Source organism: Psittacula echo (assembly GCF_963264785.1).
Source record: "Psittacula echo genome assembly, chromosome: 4".
In the NCBI taxonomy this organism is placed as follows: Eukaryota; Metazoa; Chordata; class Aves; order Psittaciformes; family Psittacidae; genus Psittacula; species Psittacula echo.
The window spans coordinates 110901556-110928710 of NC_137738.1; the positions used below are offsets into that span (position 1 = coordinate 110901556).

Sequence of the window (27155 nt, forward strand, 5' to 3'; positions counted from 1 at the left end):
CCTGAAATTGCTGCAGCATTCTTATTTATTTATTTAATTGGAGGGAGGGGGGATGACAGCAGGAAGGGGGTATGTTTTTGTGGTCTATTGTTGCTTGAAAGGTTCAAGATCACGTGCAATTGCAGCACTGTAGTCTGGAGTATATTAACCAATGCTTTATCCCCTCTGCTTTATTTGTCTTTCAGTCCTGCAGTCTCCACATCATCTACTGTGTGAAGAATGATGATTCCATGAGAGAACTTCCTTTCAGTTACCTGTCCACTCCTATTGCATGCTGCTCCTGTCCAGTGATGAGCCACTCAGCTAGACTGGGATTTACCGTGAAGAAGGGAGAGGCAGAATATGAATTGTAGACATCCCATCAACTTCCTCACGCACTGTTTTTACTGTGCCTGTATATAAATCTGCTAATATTGAGCACACACACTCTTCAGCCTACACTACTATTAGCAGAGTTCCTACTGTGTGAGAGGACTGGTATTTCTCACCGTCATGGCTTCAGTTTGGAAAAGACTGCAGCGTGTTGGGAAACATGCATCCAAGTTCCAGTTTGTGGCTTCTTACCAGGAGCTGATGGTCGAGTGCACCAAAAAATGGTAAGAAGTACTCATGTTGCTGCACGAATGAGTGGAGTAAGCTGATGGTGCTGAAATAGGAAGGATGTTGCTCATTTTATACTGTTTGGTGTGCATGTGCTGGTCTTCTCCCTGTGCTTTCTTTTGCCTGAAGCAGCAGCATGGGGTGCTTGTCTTTCTTGATGAGTGCTTGTTTTGCTGTGTATTTATCTTGGGCTGTTGGTTTTGTTCTGTACACTGATTTTTCTAAGCTGGCATTGTTTTTATCATGCGGAGGACAGTGCATTTATTAGCTTGGCATGTGTGACTTGGTGGTGTGGTTTGGGTTTTGGTGGTTTTAATTTTTGATATTTTTGTTTAATTAAATATTTCCTGTGAGCTGTTCTCCAGCTTCCAGCTCAACTTTTGGTGCTGAATGTTATCTGCTGACACTGTGGTTAGCTTACTGAGGCATTTGAGATGAGTCCTGAAAGATGGTGGTGTGATAATCTGGGGTGGATCCCTATTTCAGTTTTGACTTTTGCATCTGCAGATGTTTTGTCTTTCTTTCTTTTCCTTGTTCCTTTCCATATTTTAATGGGAAGAGGCAAAGACAGATCCTTGGGAATTCTTTTAAGGTATTTTAGACGATAATTTTGTGCAGCGGTGGTCCAGTTGAATGGCTTTGGAGCTGACAAGCAGCAGTTAACAGTTAATGGTATGAGTCTGGCGCATCTTCCTTCCTGTGTGGAATGAGCTTAAATAAATCTGCTAGGGAAGACTAGAAGCAGCTTTTAAATAGTCAGGTAAAGCTCTCCATTATACAAATACTTAAGTGCTGTTTTATATGTTTGGAATATTGACATTACTGACATAATTCCTCACATTAGTGAGAGTCTGTAGTGTCAGGGGATGAAGAAAGTACTTTCCAGACCTCATGGACCGAGATGTTCAAATTGCCTTGTAATAAACTGCAGCCTCCTTTCTAATACTTGGCCTTTCTTCTTGTTGGCAAGCTTGGCACTTGCATTGGCTGCTTGCACTGGTTATGAGTAATTGCCTCTACAAATTTAAATTCTATGTCTTGGAGTTGGAAATCTCTGTCAAATATGCTGGGAGGCTGCTTGTTGCTTTGTCTTAAAGGAACACTTTCAGGTTAATTTTTCTTTAACAAGTTATCTTCTTGCCTAAAATGTTTTGAAAGGCTAGTAAGAAGAGAATTGTTTTGGAAATTGAACTTGGATTCACAGAATAAACTACAAATAAAATGGTTTTGAAAGAGGCTGTCATGATTATCGCATGGGATCTGCTCTCTATTTCAGGCCAAAGAGTTCTCCACAGTAACTTTGATTTATCAGGTTCAATTTAGCAGTTGTGTTTATTACTTTTAATGCTTTGTTTGCATAAAGTAGCCTGTTTTGGCTTTCATTTTCACTTTGATTCACTCCTTGCATGAGAATTTGCAGAATGCTTCAGCACTCAAGTATGAATGCTGCAGGGAAATGTTCAGATTGGATCTGCAGCTGACTTTCACTTGATTTAAAAAGAATTCACACACAAAAGTTCTCTTGTGAACAATCTTGTTATTTTAGAAACAATTAGCTTATTGTTTAATCATAAACTAGAGTGCCCACCTAGCAAAATGCCTGTGTGTGAAGTAGTGAAACAGCCTTTCAAAATCAGATATGCAACTGAGTTTTTAAAAATAAGTTGTCTTTCTGAACCTTCATTTTGTGTTCTTGAACTTAAATAAAGGCAAGATCAGTGCTTGTGTTGGTTATGATGGAGCAACAGTATAGTGGTGAAATGTGGATGAATTCTAGGAAAAATAACAATAGGGAAAACCACTCACACAGTCACTTGATTGTAGCGTTTCTATTCTGCTTCCTCTTGTTTGGAGAACCTTAACAAAAGTGCTCTTTAAGCATGCAGGCTAAAATACGATATTTCTGCCATAAGTTAAATTCCTCTATGAAACAAAAGGGTAAGTCTATAAATATTTTGAAAACCTTCAATTCAATCATTCCTTAACTTTGGAGAAGACACTATTTTGCACGTCCTGACAAAACGATTTCTTCCTCTGTTTCTAAAGCTTGACTCTTGAGTTTGGCCCATGTGAGAAAAGGAAGAAATGAACTCCATATGCTGTTCCTGCTGAAAGCACTCAATATATATCAAGTGTCAGCGCTGTAGCCTGTAGCTTGTTTGATTAAAATGTAGTAAGCAGTAAGTTATTTTAATGTACTGGTATTTTAACAATGCAGTGTTTCTGGAGGAAAAGAATGCTCCATTCATATTTTAAAATAAATGACAATGCAGTCGTAAACACACTTGAACTGAGATGTGTCTGTGAGCACGGATTGTGCATGACCAAAGCAGGTTGGATGCCTGCCTGTGAGCTGCTATCTTCTGTTGGGTTTGTGTTCGTCTAACTCTTCACAAAATGACTTGTGTTTTAGAATATTTTTGTAAGTGATCACGTGAGGTTTGCTATCTTTGGTGTATTTCTGGTTGGCTTTAATACTTTTTGTCTCCTCTGGACATGTATTGATTTGAATAGCTTATTGTTCAAAATAGCTCCTGCTCTTTTTTTCTGGAGTTATGCTGGGTGTGTGGGAAGTCTCTGCCAATCTGGGGTTGCTGCTTCAGTATTTAGAAGGATTATCTCTAGGTACAGCAGCATTTGTCCAGCAAAAAAAACCCCACTCCCTTTTCTTGCGTTTTCTGCTCTCTGTAATTTCTGATTCATGTCCCTGCTGATGATTAAAGGCAGCCGCCCTCAGATGATCGCTTTTTGTTGGTGCTGTATTTGAGGGGTGACAGGTTGTGATGGAATATCCAGTGTTGTCCACTGTTTCATTAGAAATACTTTATTTTCAGGTGATTAACAGGACTGAGTCACTTCTGTGGCATTCTGGCTGCTCCTGCTGACCCAGACCTGGTTATTGTATGAAGATAGGCTGAGAAAGTTGGGGCTGTTCAGCCTGGGTAAGGGAAGGCTGCGTGGAGACCTCATAGCAGCCTTCCGGTATCTGAAAGGGGCCTATAAGGATGCTGGGAAGGGACTCTTCATCAGGGACTGTAGTGATGGTACAAGGGGTAACGGATTAAAACTTAAACAGGGGAAGTTTAGATTGGATCTAAGGAAGAAATTCTTTACTGAGAGGGTGGTGAGGCACTGGAATGGGTTGCCCAGGGAGGTTGTGAATGCTCCATCCCTGGCGGTGTTCAAGGCCAGGTTGGACAGAGCCTTGGTTTAGTGTGAGGTGTCCCTGCCCATGGCAGGGAGGTTGAAACTAGATGATCTTAAGATCCTTTCCAACCCTAACTGTTCTATGATTCTATGATTGTGAATGCTCAGTACCTTTGAAAAATTGAGCACTTGGTTTATTTAGAGCCTTTCATTAAAAATAAATAAATAAATGCAGTCTTGGTCTTTATGGATTAGTGACTCCTGCTACTGTGAAAATGTCATGTTTCATTAATCATATAAGCACTTGGTTTTTTTTCAAAGGCGGTGCTGGAGTGTGTCATCCTTCACTTACCCTTGGAATAAGCTGGGACAGCCCAGGATTTTCCACCACCCTCACCAGTGAGCTGCAGTCATGGCTTGGAAGAACTGTGCATGGCAGAGGAGAGTTAATTTAGTCACTATGCTAAGTGCAGAGCCACTGAATAAAACCAGAAATCGACCTCATGTGTTTTGCTTAGGCTTCTGCAATAAAAGTTGCATTTGCTGCTTTGTGCTGTCAGAGCAGACTGTTGCTGTGTGGGACAGGAGCGTGCTGGGCATTGCTGGCATGTGTTGATGCTGTGACTTACACAGGGGATCCAGTTCAGTTGCCTGAACACTGATGTCTAGCACTGTTTGAGATGCCTTTGGGTTTCCTGCCAATGCAAGCTGCCAGTTTGGAGAAGCCCAGGTCTCCTGTTGATCCTGTGTCAAGCCTGCCAGGCTGGCATGCATCTCTTGTGTACCCTGGGGCTTCTCAGCTGCTGGAGGCCTCTGTTCAGGCAACTGAGTCGAGGCTTGTCTGAGGCACAGGCTTAGCAGAGGAGCATCACAGGACGAAAATACTCCTTTGGACCAAAGATCAGTTCAAGTGCTTGGACCCGAAGCTGTGATAGCTGTTTTACAGAGTTGCTGAAGCATCTAATGCTGAAGACATGGAGCTCTATAGGATGGCTTTTATGTTTCCTTATTTTTGTGTGGTATCTCATGAGTCAAGGACTCAGTAGAGGCTTCAAGTATAATATTCACTGGTTTTCATAGAAAATGGCCTAACTTACTGAGCTGAGGATGCCAAGTTCTTAATATGTCATTGTCCATTGGTTGCTTTTATGAGCAAGAAAGCAGCTCACCTGAACATTGGTGCTAACTGCTTAAAATGCTGGAGAAGAGTAAGCATAAGGAGGCTTCTCTACAGGATTTTCCATTCAGGGGTGCTTTAGAAATAAAGAAATAGGTTATTTTATTGTTTCTTTTTTTTTTTCCCCCCCCAATGTTTGTAATATCTATCATCTGCTACATGACCTTTGTTTTTAAATCCTGCCCCAAAATGCAGCAAGCCATGATGTTCTGAGAGGGTTAAACTTGTATGCTGCCTCAACTGAAGACAGGCTTCATTTCCATGAGGCAGGTTGCCTCGTTTTGTGTCAAATTAGGTATGGTCTGAGGTAGGCTCTGTATTTTCAAATATCCATCTTTCTCGTTTGGAAATGAAGCAATGCTTAATCTTTCTTTTTTTTTTCTTTCCTCCCGAAAGGCTTTAGCCATCTGTTTTTCTCTTTTATTGTAGCTTCATAGCTGGATGCTGCAGGAATTTTAAGATTTGGCATGCATTGTGCATGGGAGAGATGAGCTTTTTGAGATTCCACGGTTCACACCAGTCTGCTCGCCTTCTGCTCTCTGCTTTCTAACAAACTCTTCAGTGCTGAAGGCCACGGAGAGAACTGGAGTTAACTGCTTGCTGTAGAAATCCTTGGGGGATGCCTGTACGGGGTCAGGCTGTCACATTGCTCAGTTAATTTCCTTGCTTTGCATGGTTGTTAAGAGGGGTTTTGTGAGCACCTAAGTGCCTTTAATTATTAAGGATGATCGCATTCAAACTTGTGAAAGAAAGAGATACAGTTACAGGTCGATTCAGAGCCTCTTTGAGTTGGTTTTGCTGTGAACCAGGCTTTTTGTCATGGGCTTGCTCTGCTGAGTTTTTCCATCAGCCTTGCATTTGCATGTTGGGTACACTGTAACAAGTGTAGCTTGTGCAAGGAAAGCCTCATGCAATTTCTCCTGGTTTCTTTTTTCCTCTTCTTTTCTTCTTTTCAATTGAATTACACCCTGTCCTCGCACTCTTCATTGAGATCTCCTATTCCACACCAAATAATCCCCGTCTGCAAATACACCTCAGAGTTTTCTTCTCCATTCATTTCCAGGTTTGACTGAGGACTTTTTGAGGGCTTAGACTGTGTGCCGAACTTACTCTTTCCAAATAATCACCACCAGCTGCCTTAAGGGTTGCCCTTGTTCCTTTCTTTCTGCAGTCAATTAAAACACACTTACTGTCCACACACAAAAGCAGTTCTCCTCTGCCACCTTGCAACTCTCTTTTCTTTGTGTCCAAAAGAAAATCCTTGGTTTCAGAAATGTAGATCTGCTTCTTTGGGCTCTGTGCCTGAGTTGTGTCAGGAGGTTGTCTACCAATCCTGACTCCTTCACACCAGCTGCTTTCCTTCCCTACCTTACCAGGCTAACCTCCTGGCCCCTTTTCATAGCCTTATATCTGTTGCATGGACCACAAGTTAGGAATTTCTCATCAAAATTGTTGGTTGCATATTGTTCAGTGAAGAGATTTCAATAGGAGAGGTATGGGTGTATGTGAAGTCTTTCTTGCTGCTGATCTGTTCAGATTGTCAGTGCTACATACTTATACCCGTTTGTGATTTGCAGCACCTCTTTGAGAGTATTTGAAACTCTGGATCCAGTTCCTAAAGACCTCATTGGTAGAAGCAGGCACAAAGCTTCGTATCTGTAAGGTAGAAAGATTTGGGTTTGTCATAAGTACTTATAAATTTTATTTGTCTTTGAGAGACAGAATTCTTTCCAGAAATTCTTTAACCTAGTTTACTGTCCTAGCAGTAATAAAAGTAATTGCCTACATCAGGAAAGACAAGGATATATCCAAGTGTAGACAAATCTATCCTAATGGTGTATTGTTCGTTCAGTTAAAGGGGTGAGGATGTCTCCTTGAATAAACAAAATATGCTAACTTACATTCTAACCAGCTTTATTTTTTGAGAGAGAAACTGTGTGTGTGCGTAACTTCCTCACAGAGCTTTACAAATAAATAAACCCTGGCTCTGTTCCTGCAGGCACTGTGGTGCACGCATACAGTAAAGTACATGTGGACTGTTCCTTTGAACCCAGTGGGCTTGAGCTGCAACGAAGAATTGTTTTGCAGGATTGGATCCCAGTGAATACGCTTTTCAGCTCTGTTTTATGAGGTTAAAAAAAAATGAAATATTATGACATTGTGTAGGCCTCATCCGAGCTGAGTCTTCAGTCTCTTAGACTGCTCAGGCTGTATAGTGCCAGTCTGTTGCTTCAATTAGTTTTTAATTGGTTGGAGAGAGCTGAAGTCCCTTTCACAGTTGAGTGTGAATAAGGAGAGGAGGAGGAGGAGGCTGGTAAGGTTGACTAAATCTGAGGAAACTCGTATAAAACAAACCCTTCAGTTAGGGTAGTAAAAGCATTCTGCTTGGGTGGCTTTCTGAGACTATGGGGATGAGAGGTTGGTTGTTTGCTTCTAAAAGCTTTCCCCGTTTACTCTGAGGGGAGTGTGTGAAGTGTGTGTTTGTTTCCATTGACTCTCTCTCTCCTTTTTCTCCTTGGAGTAGAAGCTGGCCTTGGCAGGCTGTTTGCTACCTTGCTGTGGGACACTCCTGAGCTGCCCTCTGCACTGAGTCTGTTTTGCATGTCCCAGAATGGACTCTGAAACACAGGAACTATGCAGCTGAACTTTTGTTCCTTATTTTAAGATATGCACGCAGCAATAGGGTAAATAAAGCCGTCTTTGTTTTCTTCCTCTTGCTGTCTGTATTTGAAAAAAAACGTATTTCTGCAGCATATAGTTTATGTCAGAGCCTCTCAGCTGGGAAAGATGTATGTTTTGGCAGTTGAGCTATGGAGTAGTTGTGGCTTTTGGCACCTGGAAAGGCGTTGCAGGGACTTGGGAACTGTGGGTTAAGCATGAGCTAAAATTAGCAGAACCATAACTAACATTGCTGTTGTCTAAGGCTCTGACTCATGAGGTTTTCTAGATTCAAGAGTGGAGCTGAGATGTCACAGTCCCTTAGCAGCATTTGTCTTCTGCTTTCCTCTGCCCTGAAGCAGAGGTAGGATGAGAGTAAGGCTGCCTGGTGTGTTAGTGTTAACTGCCATCAACTTCAGTTCAGATTTGTAAGGTGAGCATGGGCTGCAGCAGTTTGAGGAGCTTTTGCACTTCCCTTATGCTGCCCTGATAGGAGCAGGGAGGAAAACCTGCCAGAGGGGTGAGATGAGCCACAGCTGCCGGCAAGAGCATCTTAGAGTGCTTCAGCTAAATCACCCAGATCCTGAGTCAGTGCCCTGTGCTGTCACTGTAGGGCTTCCAAATGCACAAGCTTTTGAGATGAATCAGAAGTGCAGGCCCTTCTGAACTATAATTTCCAGCTGTCTGCAAACCTGTAAAGATGAGCAGTGCAGAAGTAATTCTCGCTTGGCTGTTGAGGTTTTCTTTGTAGTGGAGAGTCCTTATTGGGGGTTCTTTTTCATTTTTATTATTATTTAAAGAGACTTTCTTGAGGATTACTCCAAAGCTATGGCCAGGCTCTGCAGCTGCTTAACTGTCTGCAGCTGCTGAGCTGCCATCTCTGTGGCTCTCTGTATTTATTTTAGCACACACTGGTTTCAGGTTTTATTTCATGTGCACACTCAGTCTCCTGCAGCCCTACTGTGGGTTTTGTTTTGGGTGAGCTGCTGTAACAGAGCCCAACAGCATGCTAACAGATCTGATCTTTCTTTTCTAATAGATCTGTTTTCAAAAATTGCTTCAGTGCTGACCAAACATCACAAGAGCAAATTAATTTCTAGTTCTGGGGACAACTGCATTAAAACAATCAGGGGCATTTTGAGGCTATCATATCACATCAGTTTTGAGTCTCGTATTACCAAGGCCCATGTTACTAGCTCTCATTTCCTTGGTGTCATCTTCACAAGCACCTGTAATGACCAGTCACCCTCCTTTTTCCTTACCCAGTAAGTAATGTTTTCTTCCTTGCTGCTTGCTGTCTGATGGGTCAGAGCTGTCAGGCTGCTGAACGGGTGGCTCTGGCTGTAGTGATCAGAGATGTGGGTTTTGATGGGTGTGCAGCTTTGCTGGGAGCATGTATTCATCTCCACCTGTTGGGACAAGCCCCATCACCTTTTGTGTAGGCCAGGCAGACCAAAGACATTTCCTAAGTCAGCTCTGGGTTTTCCATTACATATGTTGTTGCTTGCTGCCCTGAGATGATAGCTGTCTTGAGCTTTCTTCAGGCCTAAGACTAATGCACTGATTTCTGTGCTTTTAAAGCCAGTGTCATAAACTGATTGTCCCCTCCCAGCTGTGCTTGGGAAGAGTGTTTGCATAGCCAGTACTGTTAATATCAAAAGCCATATTAAATGAAGTAATTGGAGAATCTGGACTGTTGAATACAGTTGGCAGCACATTGTACGCTGCCGCTCAGCATGCACTGTGAACTTCCTTGACTTTCAGTGACTCCTCATTAAGTAAACTGTGAATCCTTTTGTTTGTGGCAGTACAGAGCAGGAGATTTAAAAGAGCAGAAAAGAGCTGTCAAAACAGCTTAATTCTCTTTTCCAGCAAAGATCTAGCCTGTAAGTTTCCAAACCAACCTGTTGCTGATTTATCTGTGGTTTATTAGCAGAGGACTTAACCTTGACAGCACCTGACATGATTATAGCTCTGGAGTCACAGCTCTGGCCATGTGGCAGGTACGTGAATCTGTCTGGCTGTTCTTAACTACTTGGCTGTATTTTTCTTCTAATTGTACCTACCATCTCTTGGAAAACTGATTGTGTAGTTTGTCTCTTCCTATAGGTAAAATGAGCAGTAGCTGTATAAAGCCCTGAAAAATTTCTAGAGAACGAGATTTTTAAACTGCATTTTCTCTTCAAGTGCAGATCTTAACCGGATAGAGTACTTATAGAATAAGTGTCTCTTAAGTTGAGCTAGTGAATATTCATAAAGCTTCCCCTTGCATTCTTTTGTCTTGAACATGTAAGAAAATTTTAAGAATGGGAAGGTCCTGACCCATTTTTCACCACTTCCTCTCATACACAGAAAGCAGAAGAATCTAGCAGCATTACTTGGTTTTGAGGCATATTTGGGATGATTCCTGTTTTCTGTCAACACTTCTTTTAAAAGATCTTTTTTTAAAATACAGTGGTGTTTTCATACCATTTTGAGGGGAATTTGTGCATGTAGAAAAGGGAATTTTGGGGTTGTTGGCTTTGGTTTTGGTTTTCTATTTTCTTGCTAAAATTGTTTACTTTTCCTTTAGATGGCTGCTCTGAGCTCTGGTGTCTGTACCCTTTCAGAATACCTAGTCAATCTTGAAACAGTAAAGGAATTACTTTCTTTCCCATGGATTCTTCTTCGTATAGAAAATGGGATTTGAGTTGTTTTCATTTTAAACTGAAAGATGACCAAGAGTTATCTGAACACCTTGAATTCTTATAGTGATTGATGTAATCATGGGATTTTTTGACAGAGGCTTGAGAGTGTGTGTGATCACCCATACTGCTATAATTGTAAACATCTAGTGCTTGAGACATGGTGCTTCCTTTAGTCCATGGCTGTCAGACTGTCCAGTGGAAGGGGGGGAGGAGGCAACTATTCTTTCCTGCCCCTAGGAAAGGCAACTTTCTTTTCTCTATCTTCAGAAAATTACCTATTTTCTGGAGTAAGTCGTATGCCAGCTGAAAGCTGGCAGCTGCACAACAGGGCAGTGCCAGGACATGGTAATACTTGGTAAAGGATGGTGTGAGGGGACTGCCTGTGATGTGTCATCTGCTACCTGTGGGGCTGTGGCAGCCTACTATGCCCCTCTGCCTTGCCAAAGCATGTTGTAACTCCATGCCAACACTGAAGTCACTGTTCTAGAGAGCTGGGACAGCCCTTTTCTCTGGGCACGTGAAACTTGTGGTTGATGGAGCTGTGCTGTCAGGAGTTAAGTTGCTGTGTTGTTTTTGAACCTTGGGCTTTCCCCTTATTTTTAGCTTTGCTTCATAGGGCAAAAGTTCTTGTGTGATGTTTCAGTGAACAATTTCAACCAAAGCTTATGGGGATGGAAACCTCCAGCTCTTATTTCCAAGGGTCTTGTGACAAGGGGCCTCTGGATAGAAGAGAGGAATCTTGCTCAGACTCCATGGCTGCAGGTGAAAATCCAGTATCTACCCTTTATTAGACACTGGAGAATGTGCAAGGGCAAAAACTGTTGACAGCCCATCCTCTTTCCCTCTGGTTAGAACTACAGGTTAGTTGCAGTTTGTGCTTACACTCGGCCCTTTGTGCCAGTGTATTTTTGGAGCAGGAGCTGCTAGATGCTTTTCTCCGTTTCTCAGTTCCCCATCTGCTACTGTAGCTGTCTCCTGCTCTAGCTGCCTCAGGAGAAGCTGCATTGCAGGGGACAATGGCAGCAAAACCAGGAGTGTTACCTGTGCTTTCAGTTTGTGAGTTACCTGGTTCTGAAGCTTGGTGTTCATTTTACCCGTCATCACTGACTTCAGTACTGCTGGCAGTGTGGCTAATGTGATTTAGTACCACTGCAGGTGACAGCACAGTCCCTTGTCTCCTTTTCTATTTCTGAACTAGGAAACAGGAATATGGAATTTGTTTGCCTGTAGATTCAGTCTTCTTGTCTGGAGTGAACCCTAATAAAGTATTTACAATGCACAAAGTCTGCTTCCTCCTAGAGGAAAAAAAATGCTGACTTCAGTAAATATATTTATTTCAGCCAATTTTTATTCTGAGGGAAGTAGTATGTGTATTGCAGGGGGAGAAATACTTCCTCTTTTAGCAGCAGCTGTTAAAAGCAGGGTGTTTGCTTGCCTTGCAATTAAGGATGAAGTCAGCAAACTGTAATTTTAAAAAAGAAAATAATCTTGGGCTACTGTTGACTATAAGAAGACTGCAATTTACCCTAACTTGTTTGTGTCCACCTCGTTGTGAGAACTGTCAGTATCTCTTATGATTGACAAAGCCCCATTAAGGCCCAGAGAAGCAGAAACCTCCTGCTTTATTAGCCTCATAGAGTGGGTTTCCTGCCCTCGTCTGCCTTCTGTGTTGTGCATAGGTGGGATTGGAGAAGACTCCATGGGATTTGCCTCTGGTCTTCTACAGGGTTAGTTTGTTCTTTGCAGGCTTTAAAAATGGTTGGCCTTGCGCTTTTTACGTGCAATATTTGCTTGTTGCATTTTAGCATTGCACAGGAATGGGGTGGGATGGACTGTGAGATGAGCTGATGGGGGACAGGGGATGGGAGGAGCAGAAAATGAGGTTATTCTCCCTGTTTGAGTGTCTCCTGGTCTGCCTGTACAGGGTGTACAAGGCAGATCCTGCTCGGTTTAGAAATACAAAACCAGTGACCTAAATATGAGCAACCCATGTGGAAAGTAAAAATAATTATTGCAGAGAACAGTCATGGAGCCTTCCTGTATTTCTGCTGATGTCATCTCTTTGGTTAGCACGGGTTTTAGAGTTGGGGTCTTAACTTCTTCTTATACTGAACATCCCTTGCAGCAAAGGAGAAGTTAAAAGCAGTAGGGAGATATTTCTGCAAGCTGGTAACATGTGATAGAGAAGTCTGTGCACCTCTGCACAGTATGTACAAATACATAGTTCAAGGTACAACATGTCCCAGGGTTTACATCAAAGGACCAAGGCTCCTTCTACCTCTGGACAGAGTGCCCTCAGAATAGGGGAGAACAGGAGCTTGGGCCCGGTTTCATAAAATATGTACATCATTTGGAGAAGGTCTTTGTAAGAAGGTCTTAGTGACATGGTTTAGTGGTGGACTTGGCAGTCGTGGGGTGAAGGTTGGACTTGATGATCTTAAAGGTCTGTTCTAACCTATTTGATTCTATGATTCTATCTATACATAGTAAAAGCAATATATGTTATTGAACCATCTTAAGAGGAGGGAAACCCTGGATGCTGATTATGAATAGCAGAAAGTGTGGCTGTTGTTAGTAAGGGACAAATCTTGTCTACCTTTGGTTACTCTTGGTGACTCCCAGATGTGCTGTGGAACATGTGGGCTGAGGAGGGCCAGGAGTCTCACTTTCCTTATAATCTTGAGCCATCAAACTATGTAGCTTTGAAACAGTGCAGTATTTCATGTTACTGAAAACTCAACATTGTAGTAAACCCCAGCCCTTTATTCTCCTGTTGAATACATTTCCTTTCAGCTGTAATCAGATTTTTGTTTCATTCAGACAGATGTTTGCTGACCCAGGCCATGTAGAATTCTTATGACACAATGTGCTCACTTTAAAATGGGAACTTTCTGTGTCACATTGAGCTTTCAGACCTGATTTTTGCTGAACAAGCAATATGCACATGTATATGCTTGAACCTCATCTATATGCAGCAGCCCCACTGTTTTACTGTGCCTTTACAATCCAAGTCATACAGCACTTATTCTTCCCTTATAGGCAGGAGACAGCAGTGCAGAAGTACATTATCTAGAGACATTTTCGTGGGAATAGCTGTACACACAGTATAAATGCTTCTGTAGCAAAATAAAATGCATATGTATTTTTGAATGTACCAGAACAACTATTCCAGTTTGGAGTACCTTCCCAAACTGAAGTACTTTTGTTGTCACAAAAACTGTCCTGATCAACCCTTGATAATTGAAATGTGTTGTTGTGCCTCTGGTCGTGTTAAGGGAAAAGTAGTCCATTGTCACTCACATTCTAAGTCTGAGCCCTACACTCAGCAGTCAGAGGTTACAGGGCAGGAGAGGTTCTGGCTTTGGTACCATTTGCTCAGCTAACACTGGGAATAAAACTGAAATGAGGTTTTACTCCAACACAGATATAAATGCTTCACTTTGCTAATTCATAATAGTCACAATTCTTTCAGAAACTATTTTAGAAAGGAGGTTACATCTTCTCTTGGTGAATGCTAATTATGATGTCGCCTCTCTTTGAGTGACTGTGATAGTAACAATCATATTGTTAAAAGAGAAATCTAAATTTAAAGTGTTCCAGGGATTCTTTTTGTGCTGAATGAAAACAACCTGCATTATTTAAATATTTCTACCTATAAGACACAGATTGAAAAAGTCTGTCTATGAATACCATACAATGCTAAAAACACCTTTGACTGCTTCTGAAAGGGGTTCTTTTGTAATATTTTGAATGTAAAGGAAGATTTATAGCTTTGTAAATAGAACTGTAGTATGTGTCTGGCTTTCCTCAGTGTAATTTCACTCAAACTGATGTCCTGATCTCATCAACCTGTTGCGTCCTTATATTGTCACCATGTTGTATTTTCTTCACTGTATCTGTGTATGTGATACTTTGTATTTCATATTTTCATGCTGGTGTCTGAGTGGTTCACATGAAAAGGGTAGGAAAACCTTTGAAAATGTTGGGATCCCCGACATAAACAGGACGTAGACCTCTTGGAATAAGTCCAGAGGAGGCTACAAAGATGGTTAAAGGGTAGGAGCATGTCTTCTATGGAGAGAGTTTGGCTTGTTCAGCCTGGAGAAAAGAAGGCTTCAGGGAGACCTTATTGTGGCCTTCCAGTACCTAAAGGGGCCAACAAGAAATCCAGAGAGGCACTTTTTACAAGGACATGTAGTGACAGGACAAGGGGGAATGGCTTTAACCTGAAAGTGGGTAGATCTAGATTAGACATTGGGAAGAAATTCTTCACTATGAGGGGGTGAGGCCCTGGCACAGGTTACCCAGAGAAGCTGTGGCTGCCTCATCCCTGGCAATGTTCAAGGCCAGGCTGGACGGGACTTGGAGCAATGTGGTCTAGTGGAAGGTGTCCCTGCCTGTGGCATGGGGGGTTGGAATGGGATGATCGTAAGGTACTTTCCAACCCAGACCATTCTATGATGATTGTATGAATAATGCAGCATACACAGAAAGAGTACTTACATGCTTTTACTATTTGGTGCATTTCTACATAGTTACAGAAGGATAAGAACTTATTTACAATTTAGACTTTTTTAGCCAATTATGGTATCAAAGCTTGATTTCTCTATTTGAACCTGGGAAGTTGATTTTGTACATGTGTGACTCTGAGAGTTTTAATTTTTTTCTATCCCCAGGCAAGTTCTCAGTCACAGCAAAGAAATCATAGTGTTTTCTCTTCCTCTCTTGGTACCCAGATGTAGCCAGAAGCTGTGGAGTAGTTTTTGAGTACTGAAAATAGAAAAGCTTGTGAAGCTATAGGTTTTCAGTTAGTAACAGTAAGGAAAAGTTAGTTTTGTTCCTTATATAAAGAATCCTGTATTAGTCACTTTAGCATCTTCATTTGTTCAGAGCACGTTTGATAAATTCTGTGCAGCTATGCAGGTATTTTTGATTTGGAGGGGGACATAAAGACCTTTTTGCTTCTCGTTCTACTGGAGTGCAGTCTAGTTGTAGAATCAACAGGAGTCAGAAAATCCTGGTTCCACACTCGGCTTCCTTTCAACTTCCCTTGTAACTGTGTGGGCAAGTCATCTTTTCTATCACTCTCTAATTTGTGTGCACAAATCATCTTCTGTCAACTTCCCTACAGTTTTATGTCCACAGTTGCTTGTAAGTAGGATTTATGTCTTCTGTTAAAGGCCAGAAGCTAGCAGCTCTCCATTCAGTGGTACTGGCATAAAGCAACTAAGAAGATGCTTTACGGTTCAGAAATAAATATCAAGTGCTGACAATTTCTCTGTACAAGAATTCTGCAGCTGCACAGCTCAGTTATTAATCCAGTCTTATGAGACTGCTGTGTGATAGAGAAAAATGATTCCCATTTTATAGCTCTGAAACTTGGAATACAGAGAAATTGTGGAGAAGGTGCGAGAAAGCCTCTCTGTACTGATAGGAATTGTATGAATGTAGATTTATGGTGGCAAGACCCTGAATAATTGAGGGGCAAACTGCAGGTTATACCCTACAAACATAAAAAAATGCCCCTTCCTCCTTCCCCACATGCCCACCAGTATGAATCATGTTAATGATGGGGTTATGTACAAGGGTATTTGTCCACATGGGGTCAGAGAGTAAACTGTTGCAGAGCAGTGTATTTGAGGTAGAGCGGGACTGGTGGAGCAAAGTGCATGAGGAAAATGGGAAAAGTAATTTTGGAGGGGAGGTGTCTGCATGATCACTGATGTACAGTTACTGATGGAGGAGCTTAAGTGAGCTTTTTGTTGTGGGGAGGGGTTTTTGTTTGTTTTCTATATATCTTCCTTTCAGTGATGTGTCATTAAGAGTATGTAATGGATAAATGCTCAACTGAGGGGAAGGAAGTAATTTGTACTAGGCTCTAAGTACATCCTTTCTGGATTGATGTTTCTAAAGTATTTTATCCAGTGGTGGTGGTATTAGGAAATGACAATAACCATAAGGATCAAGGTTGTCTTCAGGAAAGGTGATGGATGCTTGAAGCATGTAATTGCACTTGAAAGCCTACGTGTTGATTACTCCAGTGTGGAAGTTCAGGGGACCTACACTGTTTGTGTCAGATTCACTTGCAAATGGTTGTGACAGTCTGTCTGACAGCTGAAACCAAAGTGCTTTTAAAGAGGTGCTGGTGTAGAAACTATAGCACTACTTGAAGAAAGAGAACTTGTTAAGCTCTGTGAAGACCTCTGGGAATAAAGGTGGTAGGATAGAGCTTGGTTACGACTTCAACAAAGCTGTGTCTGCACAGCAGGATATAAGCTTATCATTGCTGCAATATAATCAGAGCTGTTGGAATATTCTGCTTAAGCTTGTTGACTTCAATATATACATATACTGGCTGGATTAGAACTGCTGATCCTTTTTTATATTTTTTATTTTTAATTTGTTTTGTTTTTTTTTTTTCCTTTCTACACTGCTGCAGAATTTATTTTGTAATTCATTTTCTGCTTGGACTTTGAGTGATAGCTTTTTCTTTCATATCATGTTCACAAAATCAATCCCAAAATATAAAGCTTGTGGAAGGGAGAATGTGAATATGGGGAAGAAGTAACATTTTATTTCCTTCCCTTAAAAAGAAAAGAAAAAAGCCAAGTATTCTATGCAGTGTGTTTGTTGCTCCAGAGCATCTGTCCTATGACTTACAGTGTAAAAAGAGATAGGGTAGCTCATGAGACATTTGAAACGTTTGAGGCTAAACTGCAAGGTTTAGCTAGAGACGGACTGAACTCTTGACTCTGGCTCTCTTGAGGGAAGCAAACCTCCACTGCCTGTTTCAGAATTACTGGTCTGGTTTCTTGATGATTCCTGAAGACCAGGATTATACAGAAATCAAATGCTTCAAAGCCAGAAGAAAAACACAGGTACTTGTTTTATCTCTGGTGCTGTTATTTATGTGATGAAGCTGGCCACGTGTCACCTTTACCTTATGGACATCTTTGCTTGGATTGTTTGAACTTTTTTCCCCTCCCTTTGGGTATTCCAGCTGTAAGGTCACTTGGCGCACATGACTCTTAGCCATTCCTTAGGAAAGGGAAAAGGGGGGAAGTGGTCGTATGGCTGAGGAGAAGAGGAGGCCTGCCTCTGTCTTCAAATAGTTCTGAGTTGGAGAGGTGAATTCATGTTAGGTAAAGCAGGAAGTGTCCAATGCAAGAGCTAGTCTACACTTGAACCTTCCTGGCCCCAACATCTGCTCTGCCATGTTCTGCCGTCGTGTTGCTGATGCTTCATCTGTGGGATGGTGGAGGCCTGTCAGCCCCTTGGGAATACGGGCTGCATCCGTTGGTGTGCTTGCCTCAGGGAAAGCTGATGGTGTGTGCCTCCTGGGGACAGGCCACACACATTGAACATGGCTTGGATGCTTGGGATTTACTGCAAGTTTTTATGGAAGGGTTTTGCAGCTCAGAGGCTGGACAACGTGGAGGCAGGGTGCATGTAGATGCTATTGTGCTGCCTGTGTGTGAATGGAAGCTGCAGCTGCCACAGGGAATCCTGCCCTGCCCATTTTGAGGAACCTAAAGGTTTCTTTGCATTGCTCCAGAGATGTGAGGTGACATTACAAAAGCCAAATGTCTGGCTCTGGTTTACACTTTAACTTCATAATTTTCTCCAAAACACTGATTTTCATTGGCTTTGAAGTTTGAGGGTTTCAATGACCCAAAGCATCTTTGAACATTAACTATATGGAAATGAATGAGTAAATTCACACCTCATTTGGTACTATGTTGCTTGTCTGGCTGCAGAACAAACAAACTCAAACTCTGTATATGTTAAAATGGAGCACTAGCTTTTTATCCAGAGCAGTGAGAAATAAGAGCTCTCCCTCAATGAAGGGGGTTAAAGAATTTAGCCTGGTAGGTCGCCTTCGTCCAGGTAAGGTCAAGTCTCCAACTGAGACACAAGTTGCAGTTCCTCCAGAGGACAGCTTTGGGGAAAGAAAAGCAGTTGAGAAGGCATCGGTACTGCGCCGGGGAATGTGTTAAGCAGCAAGAGCTAGATATGCCAGTGCTCATCTGTCAAAGCCCAAGAGACAAGGTTAAATTAACAGATCAAGCTGAGATAAGTGTTTTGTGTAAGCTCTTGTCTATGCTCAGAAACTGGAAAAGTTAAGGAGAGCATGACTTAAAGCATGAGGTGCATAAATAAAGCTGTGCTGAGCTCTCCTGTGAATGCACTCATTCAGGAGATCTGCTCTTTGCTGCATGAGCCTGGTGACCTTCGTTTTCCTGAGCATTCCTCTGTGGTCTGCCCATCGTTGGGAAGCGCTTGTGCTGCCGTAGCAAGGGCATGCACACGTGTATGCAGTGCTGGCCCTGCCGAGGCTGATGTTCCAGCTGAGTGCCCCAGAAGTAAATATGTTAAAATTCTGCAGGCTTTGACTTTTGAGCCGCCTTTGTTTTAAAGATGAAAAGTGCATTTTCTGTCAAATGGGCTAAAATATGTGAGAAGTCTTATTTTGTGGAATCCAAGGAGTTCTTGTGCCCACACATCTCTATTGTCCACGTTGATGACTCTGCACATAACTGGTTTTCCCCCTCAGTGCTCTCTATGAGCTCTGCACAGCAAAAATGGATTCTCGTTCCCTTGTTGGTTAGTTTGCAGGATGGATTTTATTAATTGGGCTTCCTTGGCCCTAATTAGGCAAATGTATTGAAACTCCAATTTGAAATTTAATAATTTACAGTAACTTCCCTGTTTTAAGGTAATACCCTTCTAAAAGCTTGAAGATAAAATTTTTCTTCCTGTTTATCCTCATTTAGTGCCAGATCCTGCAGCACTTACTCTGGTAGGATGTTTTTGCCTTTCGCTGTAAGGACATGGTTCTTCACTTGGCACAACGAGGTGTTGCAGTTAAGTTTGAGAGTCTGTCTTTCTGTTTGAGTGGATGGCTCTCAGCACTTTGCAAGATTAAGAGTGTATTTTGCTTCAGGAACCAGCCTAGCCTCCCTTTTTATTCACCTTTCTGCTTCCAAGGAAAACTTGTCACACCAGACACATTTGTGTTTACAGATAAAAAAATTTTAAATTAAAGTAAAATTGAAATCTAGGGTGAGACAAAATTACTTAATCTTTTAAGCTGTGTGCTCTATGGGATAGAGGGACTCTGTCTCGTTATCCTTTTGCCTCATTTAATGGTACAAGACTGGAATTCAGCCTGCAAGATATCAAATCCACTTAATAAAAAATCTGGACAGCATCCAGGAGTCTCTTCTGTGGCTGCAGATGTTACTTTACAGCTACCCCATGCTAAGAGCCATTGGCTAACTAACGTAGCCATCAGGCTAAAACAGCATCAAGCATTTCACTATAGGATGGAGTGGGTATGAGTGCTGTCATGGTTTAAGTTGATATAAAATACCAACCATGACAGCACAGAAAGAAGGGAGAGAGCAGCATAGTAGCCAATGTAGTGACCAGGTTTAGTCTCCAGTTACAAACCTGGTGTGTGATGGGTAGTAAAAGCTCTCAACTTAAGACTCTGAAACAGTTAATACTGGGGTTGTCTATATGTCTTTGTTGGGAGCGTAGGCAAGGAGAGGGCAGTGTTCATTTTCAACAATTTATCTCAAAAAATCCTGGGGATGCAAAGGACCTTGAGGAGCGTTCTCCCATTGGATGTTAGTGGCCAGCTGTAAGAGCTTTTCAAAGGAGAGTAGGTGCATCTCAGTGTACTGAAAAAAGCGTGAAGGACCACTGGTCTTAGTTTCTTCTGCAGGGAGCCAAAGAGCTGACCTAGCTCGGGGGGCACTGTTTGTAGGAATGTCTGACTTGTGTGAAACTAGATAAGCTTATAACGGAAAAATACCATATAGGAAGATTATTAAAAAAAAAAAACCAACCAAACCCAAAGCAACAAACCCCAAAACAACCCACAAACAAACAAAACCCCCTGTCTGGCTGAAAGATGCAATTTCTTTGTGCATTTTTGACATCAGCGTGAATTCAGTTATGCTGTGGGCTCTGTGTAGTTGCATTTTAATTGAAACACTTGCTTTAAAACAGTCATTGCATATGCTATTAGTTTCCAGCTTAGATGATCTTGAAATAATTAGTTACAGTCTCATTCAGATTCCTGTTGGACATCTTACAAATAATAGTTACTGGCAAAATCTGTTTTGGTCCTTAGTTGTTGATGTTTTTACAGGTTTTTTGACCTTGAAATAGGAATGTTTTATTAATTTTATCTGCAAATTAGAAAGTTTAGTATTTTCAAAATACTTTCCAAATTTTCAAAGTTTAAGGGTAATTTTTCTTACATTTCAGAATAGAGAGGTCTTTCAGTTAAGAAATTTTTTTGCTCTTTTGTTTACCATATCCAGCCACTAGTCCTGGCAGGAGGTTTTACTTGGTCTCTTGAGTATCCATGAGTTAACATGCAGTTTTTCTTAGTCAATACTTGCTGCTGGATCTGAGCCAGGGGTGAGCCTTTGAGTGCGTTAACTAAAAGGCTCGGTCAGTTTGGCTTCCTAAAAATGATACAAATGTTTAGACTTTTGGATGTATGATTCTAGGGGAAGAATTGGTGATCTATTAATAGAAGTAAATGGTGTTGCTTTAGATATGACTTCCGTAATCAGAAGTGTTAACTTCTGTTTCGGGAGGCAGCTTGGAATCAATGTAACAACTTAAACAGATTGAGCAGGAAGAGGAGGAGTTGTTCTAATTTTGCAGTCTTCGGAACAGTTATTTAGCTGTAAATACTGATCAAATAATTTCACTTATTATGGTCATACCTCCATCTTAAAGCTCTCAAAAGACCACCCACATGAAATGGGACATCCCATGGGAAATGATCGTGGCAGTTTCTAATGGCCTGTGCCAGTTCCTTAGAAACCACATGCAAAAATTCTGTAACTCTGGTAATTAATGTTTTTATTTCTTAACATGCAAGAAAATCATAGCCTTAGTTTTGAAAGCTATCCACATATAGCTTACTGCTGCAAAATTTAAATGCTCCATCCCTGGCAGTGTTCAAGGCCAAGTTGGACAGAGCCTTGGGCAACATGGTCTGTTGTGAGGTGTTCCTGCCCATGGCAGGGGGGTTGGAACTAGATAATCTTAAATTCTTTCTAATCCTACCCATTCTGTGATTCTGTGTTGGCTTGTTCTCATGTTTTGTATTTTTTATGGTCTCATTAAGCTTGGAGAGGATGAAGTCTGTAGAGGCTTTGAAGTTTTTTGTTTTGATTAGTGTGGAAATGTGTGACTTTGGGACTCAAGTTTAAATACAAGGTTCCCTTGTTTCTCTGCCATTTTATTGCTTTGATTGCTTCAGAGATTTCCAGTAGCTGGTGAGGTATTGCAGTTGGTAAAATCTTCTAGCTTTGTGCCTCTGAAGGGTGGCAGAAAGGTGTGTTACTTCCCCAAGTGCTCTAGCTATTGAAGAGTGTGCCTCCTGGTAAGCAGGTGCTTTGCTGAAAGTAGGTGGTTCATAATCCTGTGATTGGTCAAACAGCCAAGGAGATGCCAGAATCAGGGCTGAGAAAGCAGTTCAAGCAAACCCTGATGCTGTTGGTTTGGGAGCTTTGGAAAATATGCAGCACCAGATTCTCCTACTCCTGACCATGCTGAACTGTAATTTTCTTCAGGTTGACTCCATGGATTACAAAGACAGGAGGATGTTGGAGGCGTTAACACGCTTCTAAGACTTCATTGGGGACTGTAGTGATAGGACAAGGGGTAATGGGTTAAAACTGAAACTGAAGAAGTTTAGATTGGATATAAGGAGGAAGTTCTTTACTGTGAGGGTGGTGAGGCACTGGAATGGGTTGCCCAAGAAAGTTGTGAATGCTCCATCCCTGGTGGTGTTCAAGGCCAGGTTGGACAAAGCCTTGGGTGACTGGTTTAGTGTGGGGTGTCCCTGCCCATGGTGGGATGGTTGGAACTGGATGATCCTAAGGTCCTTTCCAACCCTAGCTATTCTATGATTCTATGACCCATGTCCTAATGTGGATATTGGAATCTCTGTAGAACAGAAGTCAAACCCTTTGTTCTTGTGTCTGATGTGTGTGAAACTTGCCCAGGCAGTAAGAACAGCAAAGATCATTCTCTCCTTTAATTGCTTATAGTAGGCTATGCAGAATTTCTTAAATCTATTTTAGCCAAATTGGAGGAGGAAGATTCTGTTGTGAATAGTTCCGTTTCCCAACACTGTGGTTTTGGTGAAAAATGCAGACTTTTGTTCTGTTCTGTAAGAATTGTAGAAAAATATTTTTTTCTCTTCTGTTCCCAGATTGAGAACCAGAACTGCCTTCTGTTCAAATGCTGTTTGGAAAAAATAATTATGCAAAATGGAATAGAATCTGTTTTGTAGTGGGATCTGATTAAAACTGACGATGATGTGCCACTGGATTGGAACTAGATGATCTTATGGTCCTTTCTAACCATTTTGTGATTCTGTAAGAAGCCTCTTGCATATTTTTAGTACAGGAATATATTGTTTAATATGGGAATTTATTTTTTGACGGGTTGAAGCTACGTTTCAGGCAGCATTCGTCAGAGTTTTATTTTAGTCATGCTTTTTTACACTTTTTATTGTGAGAATGCATCTAACATTTACACTTGTAGTGCTTCAAAATAAGAAAGGATAATGCAGTAGTTTAAGGTATCCTCAGTAATGCACATACATTGTTGTACAGAGATTATCTTTGGTCTCTAGATAGAGGTATAAGTAGGTAATGGAACACGACTAAAATCAAAGGGAGGGCTGGTGCTGCTCAGTGTCCGTCTTAAAATTTTCTGACGGCAGTATAGTTCATGAGGACGGGAGCCGGAATTCAAACTCAAAATTCCTAGTTTCCTTGATCAAGTTTACTAAAAGTGTGTTTCTCTGGTTCTTATTACTGATCTGGTTTATTGTTTTACATGGAGAGGGGGAGATAGCACTGATCTTGTGTCCGCTTAAGGAAGTGTGGGATGTGGAGCCTGGGTGCGCGAAGGTCTTCATTCAGCACATCCGTCATAACAGAGAGATGGTCTAGCACTTCACTTTCTTAAACCAGCTTTCAAATGTACTGTTAAGTCCGAGGTGCAAATGAGTTTGATTTCTAACTGGTTTGTGTTTATTCACTTGGCAGTTGTCAGGCCTCAGCTCTTCAGGGCAGAGGATCAGCATAGTGAGTTCACTGTGGGTTGGGACTGAGCAGACTGTGCAAGCAGGTTTGTGTGGTGCCTGCTCTTGCCATGGGTTGCTTGGGAGAAGCAACCTACAACCTCTAAATGTAAAGTCAACCTCCAAACTTAAAGCTTCTAAAAAACCCATTAATTCATTATTGTTAAAATGTAGAAGGTCACATATTCTGGAGAAAAATAAAAGAACATAAAAAGGAAAATTAGGCATCCGAGAAAGATCTGACTCATGGTAGCCTCCTGTGAACTTTCCACTATTAAGCAACATGCTCCGCTCTTTCCACTTACGGTTTGTCTGAATGGCTTTGTTAGCCTGTACTCCTCCCTGCCAATTAGCCTTAGCCCCCACTAGCCAGGCACAGAAACGTGCAGCTAGTGGTGTTCTAATGCTCTGAACTCACTTGACTGGGAAAGTTGGTATTATACAAGCAAGCTTTTAGGTGGTGTTCAGCAGCTCCTATTTTCTATAGGCATTGTTTGTTATGGCATACTGCGAGGTGTTTCTAAGCTCTGATGTGGTAGGATATCTAGGGTAAATGTGTGGACTAAGCATTGCTGCAATAAATGTCCGCTTAAAGGGAGTGTCTATGATTATAGGAGAGATAAGCGATCCAATTGGTCCTTCTAGTGCAGTACTCTTAACTGCTCCTTGAGACAAGCAAGGCTAAATTGGATCAGGCAGAGAAAGCTTCTACATGGAGGGCAGCTGGGTGTAACAAAGAAATCAGGGACTAGTCAAAGCATTCGCCTGTTACTGCCAAAAGGATGTTAAAGAGCGCAGTTTCTTAAGACTGAGGTCAGTTCGTGTATTCTGCAATAAAAAGTTCTGTTGCAGAAAGCTTTAAGAAAATATTTTGCTAGATAGTCTTTTTGAGTTTGTTTTGCTTAAGATTCTTCAGTAACTCCTTGTAAAATGAAGTTGAATCTGTCCTTGTCACTTGTTCTGAATTATGGATGAACTTGGGCTTTGTTTAATCCAGCTCATTCTGCAAACTTCATTTGTGTTTGGCTTAAGAAAACCAAGTCATCAGTAGTACATACTACGCATTCCATGCTCAGCCTTGCAAACAGATGCTGTGCAGATTCAGTGGCTCTGACTGCACTTGTAAAATAGTAGTAGTGTCTTGCTATGTCCCTTTTTGTTTAAACCAACCAAAATCAGACTAGGGCTTCTTTTGAAAAGCAAAGCACAATCTTGAGACATAAGTCTTGTAGAGGCCAGTCTGGTTTAGCTGCAGATGTATTAAACCCCCGTAAAATTCAGCTTACAAGGAAAATCCTGCTCTTTCAACAGCTTGGGTAGTCTTGAAAAAATATGGAGACCTCTGGTGGGAAGAAATTAAGGAGAATAAGCTAGGTTGGAAGAGACCTTTAAGATCATCAATTCCAACCATTACCCTAGGACTGCCAAGTCCACCACTAAGCCATGTCATGAAGGGCCTCATCTACAAGGTTTTTGAACACTTCCAGGGATGGTGACTCTGCAGCTGCCCTGGGCAGCCTGTTCCAATGCCTGACAACCCTCTCTCTGAAGACATTTTTTCTAATATCCGATTTAAACCTTCCCTGATGCAGCTTGAGGCCATTACCTCTTGTCCTATCACTTGTTACTTGGGAAAACAGACCAGCCACCTACTGGCTCCATCCTCCTTTCATGTAGTTGTAGAGAGCAGTAAGGGCTCCCCCCCCAGCCTCCTCTTCTCCAGACTTAAACCCCCCAGTTCCCTTGGGTATTCCTCATCACACTTGTGCTCCAGACCCTTTACCAGCTCCGTTGCCCTTCTCTGGCCCTGCTCCAGCACCTCATGTCTTTCATGTAGTGAGGGGCCCAGAACTGGACACAGGATTTGAGGTGAGGCCTCACCAGTGCCGAGTACAGGGGAGTTATTACTTCCCTGGTCCTACTAGAAAGCAGATGTGGAAAGATGTGGAAGTGGAGGGGTCTCAGCTGTGGTGTCCCCTTGCTGTACCTGTTTTAATGATTTCTCTTTTGAAATTTCCCAGCCTTGCAGTGACTACTGGATGGTTGCAATGAGGGAAGAACAAGCTTTGTCTCAGTTTAGGAACTTGATGCATATTCTGCATGAGTTAGGTTGGGAGAGAGCTGTTTTGACTCAGGCAGTCTGGTGTGGTAACACTGTGAGGTGATTCAGAAGTCTGTTCACAGGCCTGATGTGGGAGTCTGCTGTGAAGTGGGAGCAGACAGGCTAGGCCAGGTGAACACGTCAGCCATCCTACCTTAATTTGTGGTGGATGTGACTTGGCATCTTGTACAACTATGTTGAATGATGTCTGGGTGCAGAGTGTTTTGAATACCCTTCACTTCCACCGTGCAAGTTAAAGGTGGGTGGGAAAGAAGCCCCCAAGCCCCTTTCTGAAATGCAGATCTTCATGTCTTAATGTACTTCATCTTATAATTAGCTCAGATGTGTTTTATCTGCGTGGTGTTTTATTTTCTTCTTGGTGTTTCTGGCTTTTGCCGTCAGTGCTGTACCTTTGCTTAGCAAGAGGGCTCATTTGGCAAATGCATCAACACATGACATCATTCTTGCCAGTGTCCCTGGGCCTGTTTAAAGCATCGGTGGTGACTTGACTGTACTTCCCAGATTTGTAGGCAGCTGTGGAATTTCAGTGATCATGACCAACAGGAAATTCAAATGGAAAAAACTTTAATACAAGGCTTGCAAAAGGCTGTTGCTTGGTTAATTCCTTGGCTAATGGTAATAGGTCCCAGAGCAAGGTTTCACTGCAAAAAGCTTTTTTTCATGTAAAATGAGGAAAAGTAATATTCATCCCAAATGAATGGTGGTATAGAAGTGATCACATTTATTTTTAAGAGACCAGTAGAGAGCCTTGATAGCATTCCAGCAGTCATGTAGAAAGCTGTGTGCTGGTGGGGATTGGTTCCTAATGACAACCTTGCATGTCATGCTGGTGTGCACAATGCAGAGGGGACAAAAGGTTATTAGAAAAAAAAAAATCTTATCAAAAGTACTTTGACATTAGTGCTTGAGTAATTGTTTTTATCCTTCAATAGGTGCATCTGCATGCTATTGTGCTAACCCTGCTGCTTCTCTTGGTAATTATACTCTTTTAAGCTTGCCTCACAGAAGTAATCTAGCAGCCTGTAGTGGTTAATGCAGTTCAAATCAAACACAGTAAGGATAAAACAAGCTCAACTGAATAAAAGAAAGAGAGGGAAGAGGCATAAGACAAAACCCAACCCTTGAACAATTTGATGCCAAAACAAACATGTGGACAAATAAGCAGAGTGTAGAGTGTTCACGTTCATACAAAAAAGGTACCTTGTGTGTTGCAGGCATTGAAAGATTATTTGATGCTATTAAATGTAATGATACGTTGTTGCAAACAAATACTGTTACCTGTTTTCTCTCCTTTCACCAAAAGCTTGTTAGTAATTGGTCTTGCAGTTGGCTTCAGTGGCCATAATTAAGTGCATTTGCAATTCTTTTCAACAATAGAGTCTAAATGTAAGACTTTTACAGGCTTTTTCTGGTTATCAAAGAGTAACTTTGGTGGACAAATAGGTCCTGATTAACGTTACCTGCTTCTGGTAAAAGGTTTACAAAATGAGAGCTAACAGGAGACTGGTAGGGTTTATGTCCTTCTTTCACAAATGATCTTTGGAGAGTTCTGTAATCAAAATATTGTGCCAAATATTTCCTGGAATGATCAAAGCAAACCTCAGAAGACCTTGAATCTTGCACAATGTCCTTTTCAAT

At 41.7% G+C, this 27155-nt stretch overlaps 1 protein-coding gene across 2 annotated transcripts in view; it reads left to right on the forward strand.

Moving 5' to 3' along the window:
* The first annotated feature begins 341 nt into the window (after positions 1-341).
* EHBP1 (EH domain binding protein 1) overlaps positions 342-27155 on the forward strand; it is a 223642-nt gene continuing 196828 nt past the window's right edge. For both annotated transcript variants that reach the window (XM_080615103.1, XM_080615104.1), the window contains exon 1: positions 342-596. In XM_080615103.1, the coding sequence (XP_080471229.1) occupies positions 493-596 (104 nt within the window). In that variant the 5' untranslated portion in view covers positions 342-492. The remainder of the gene's footprint in view (positions 597-27155) is intronic.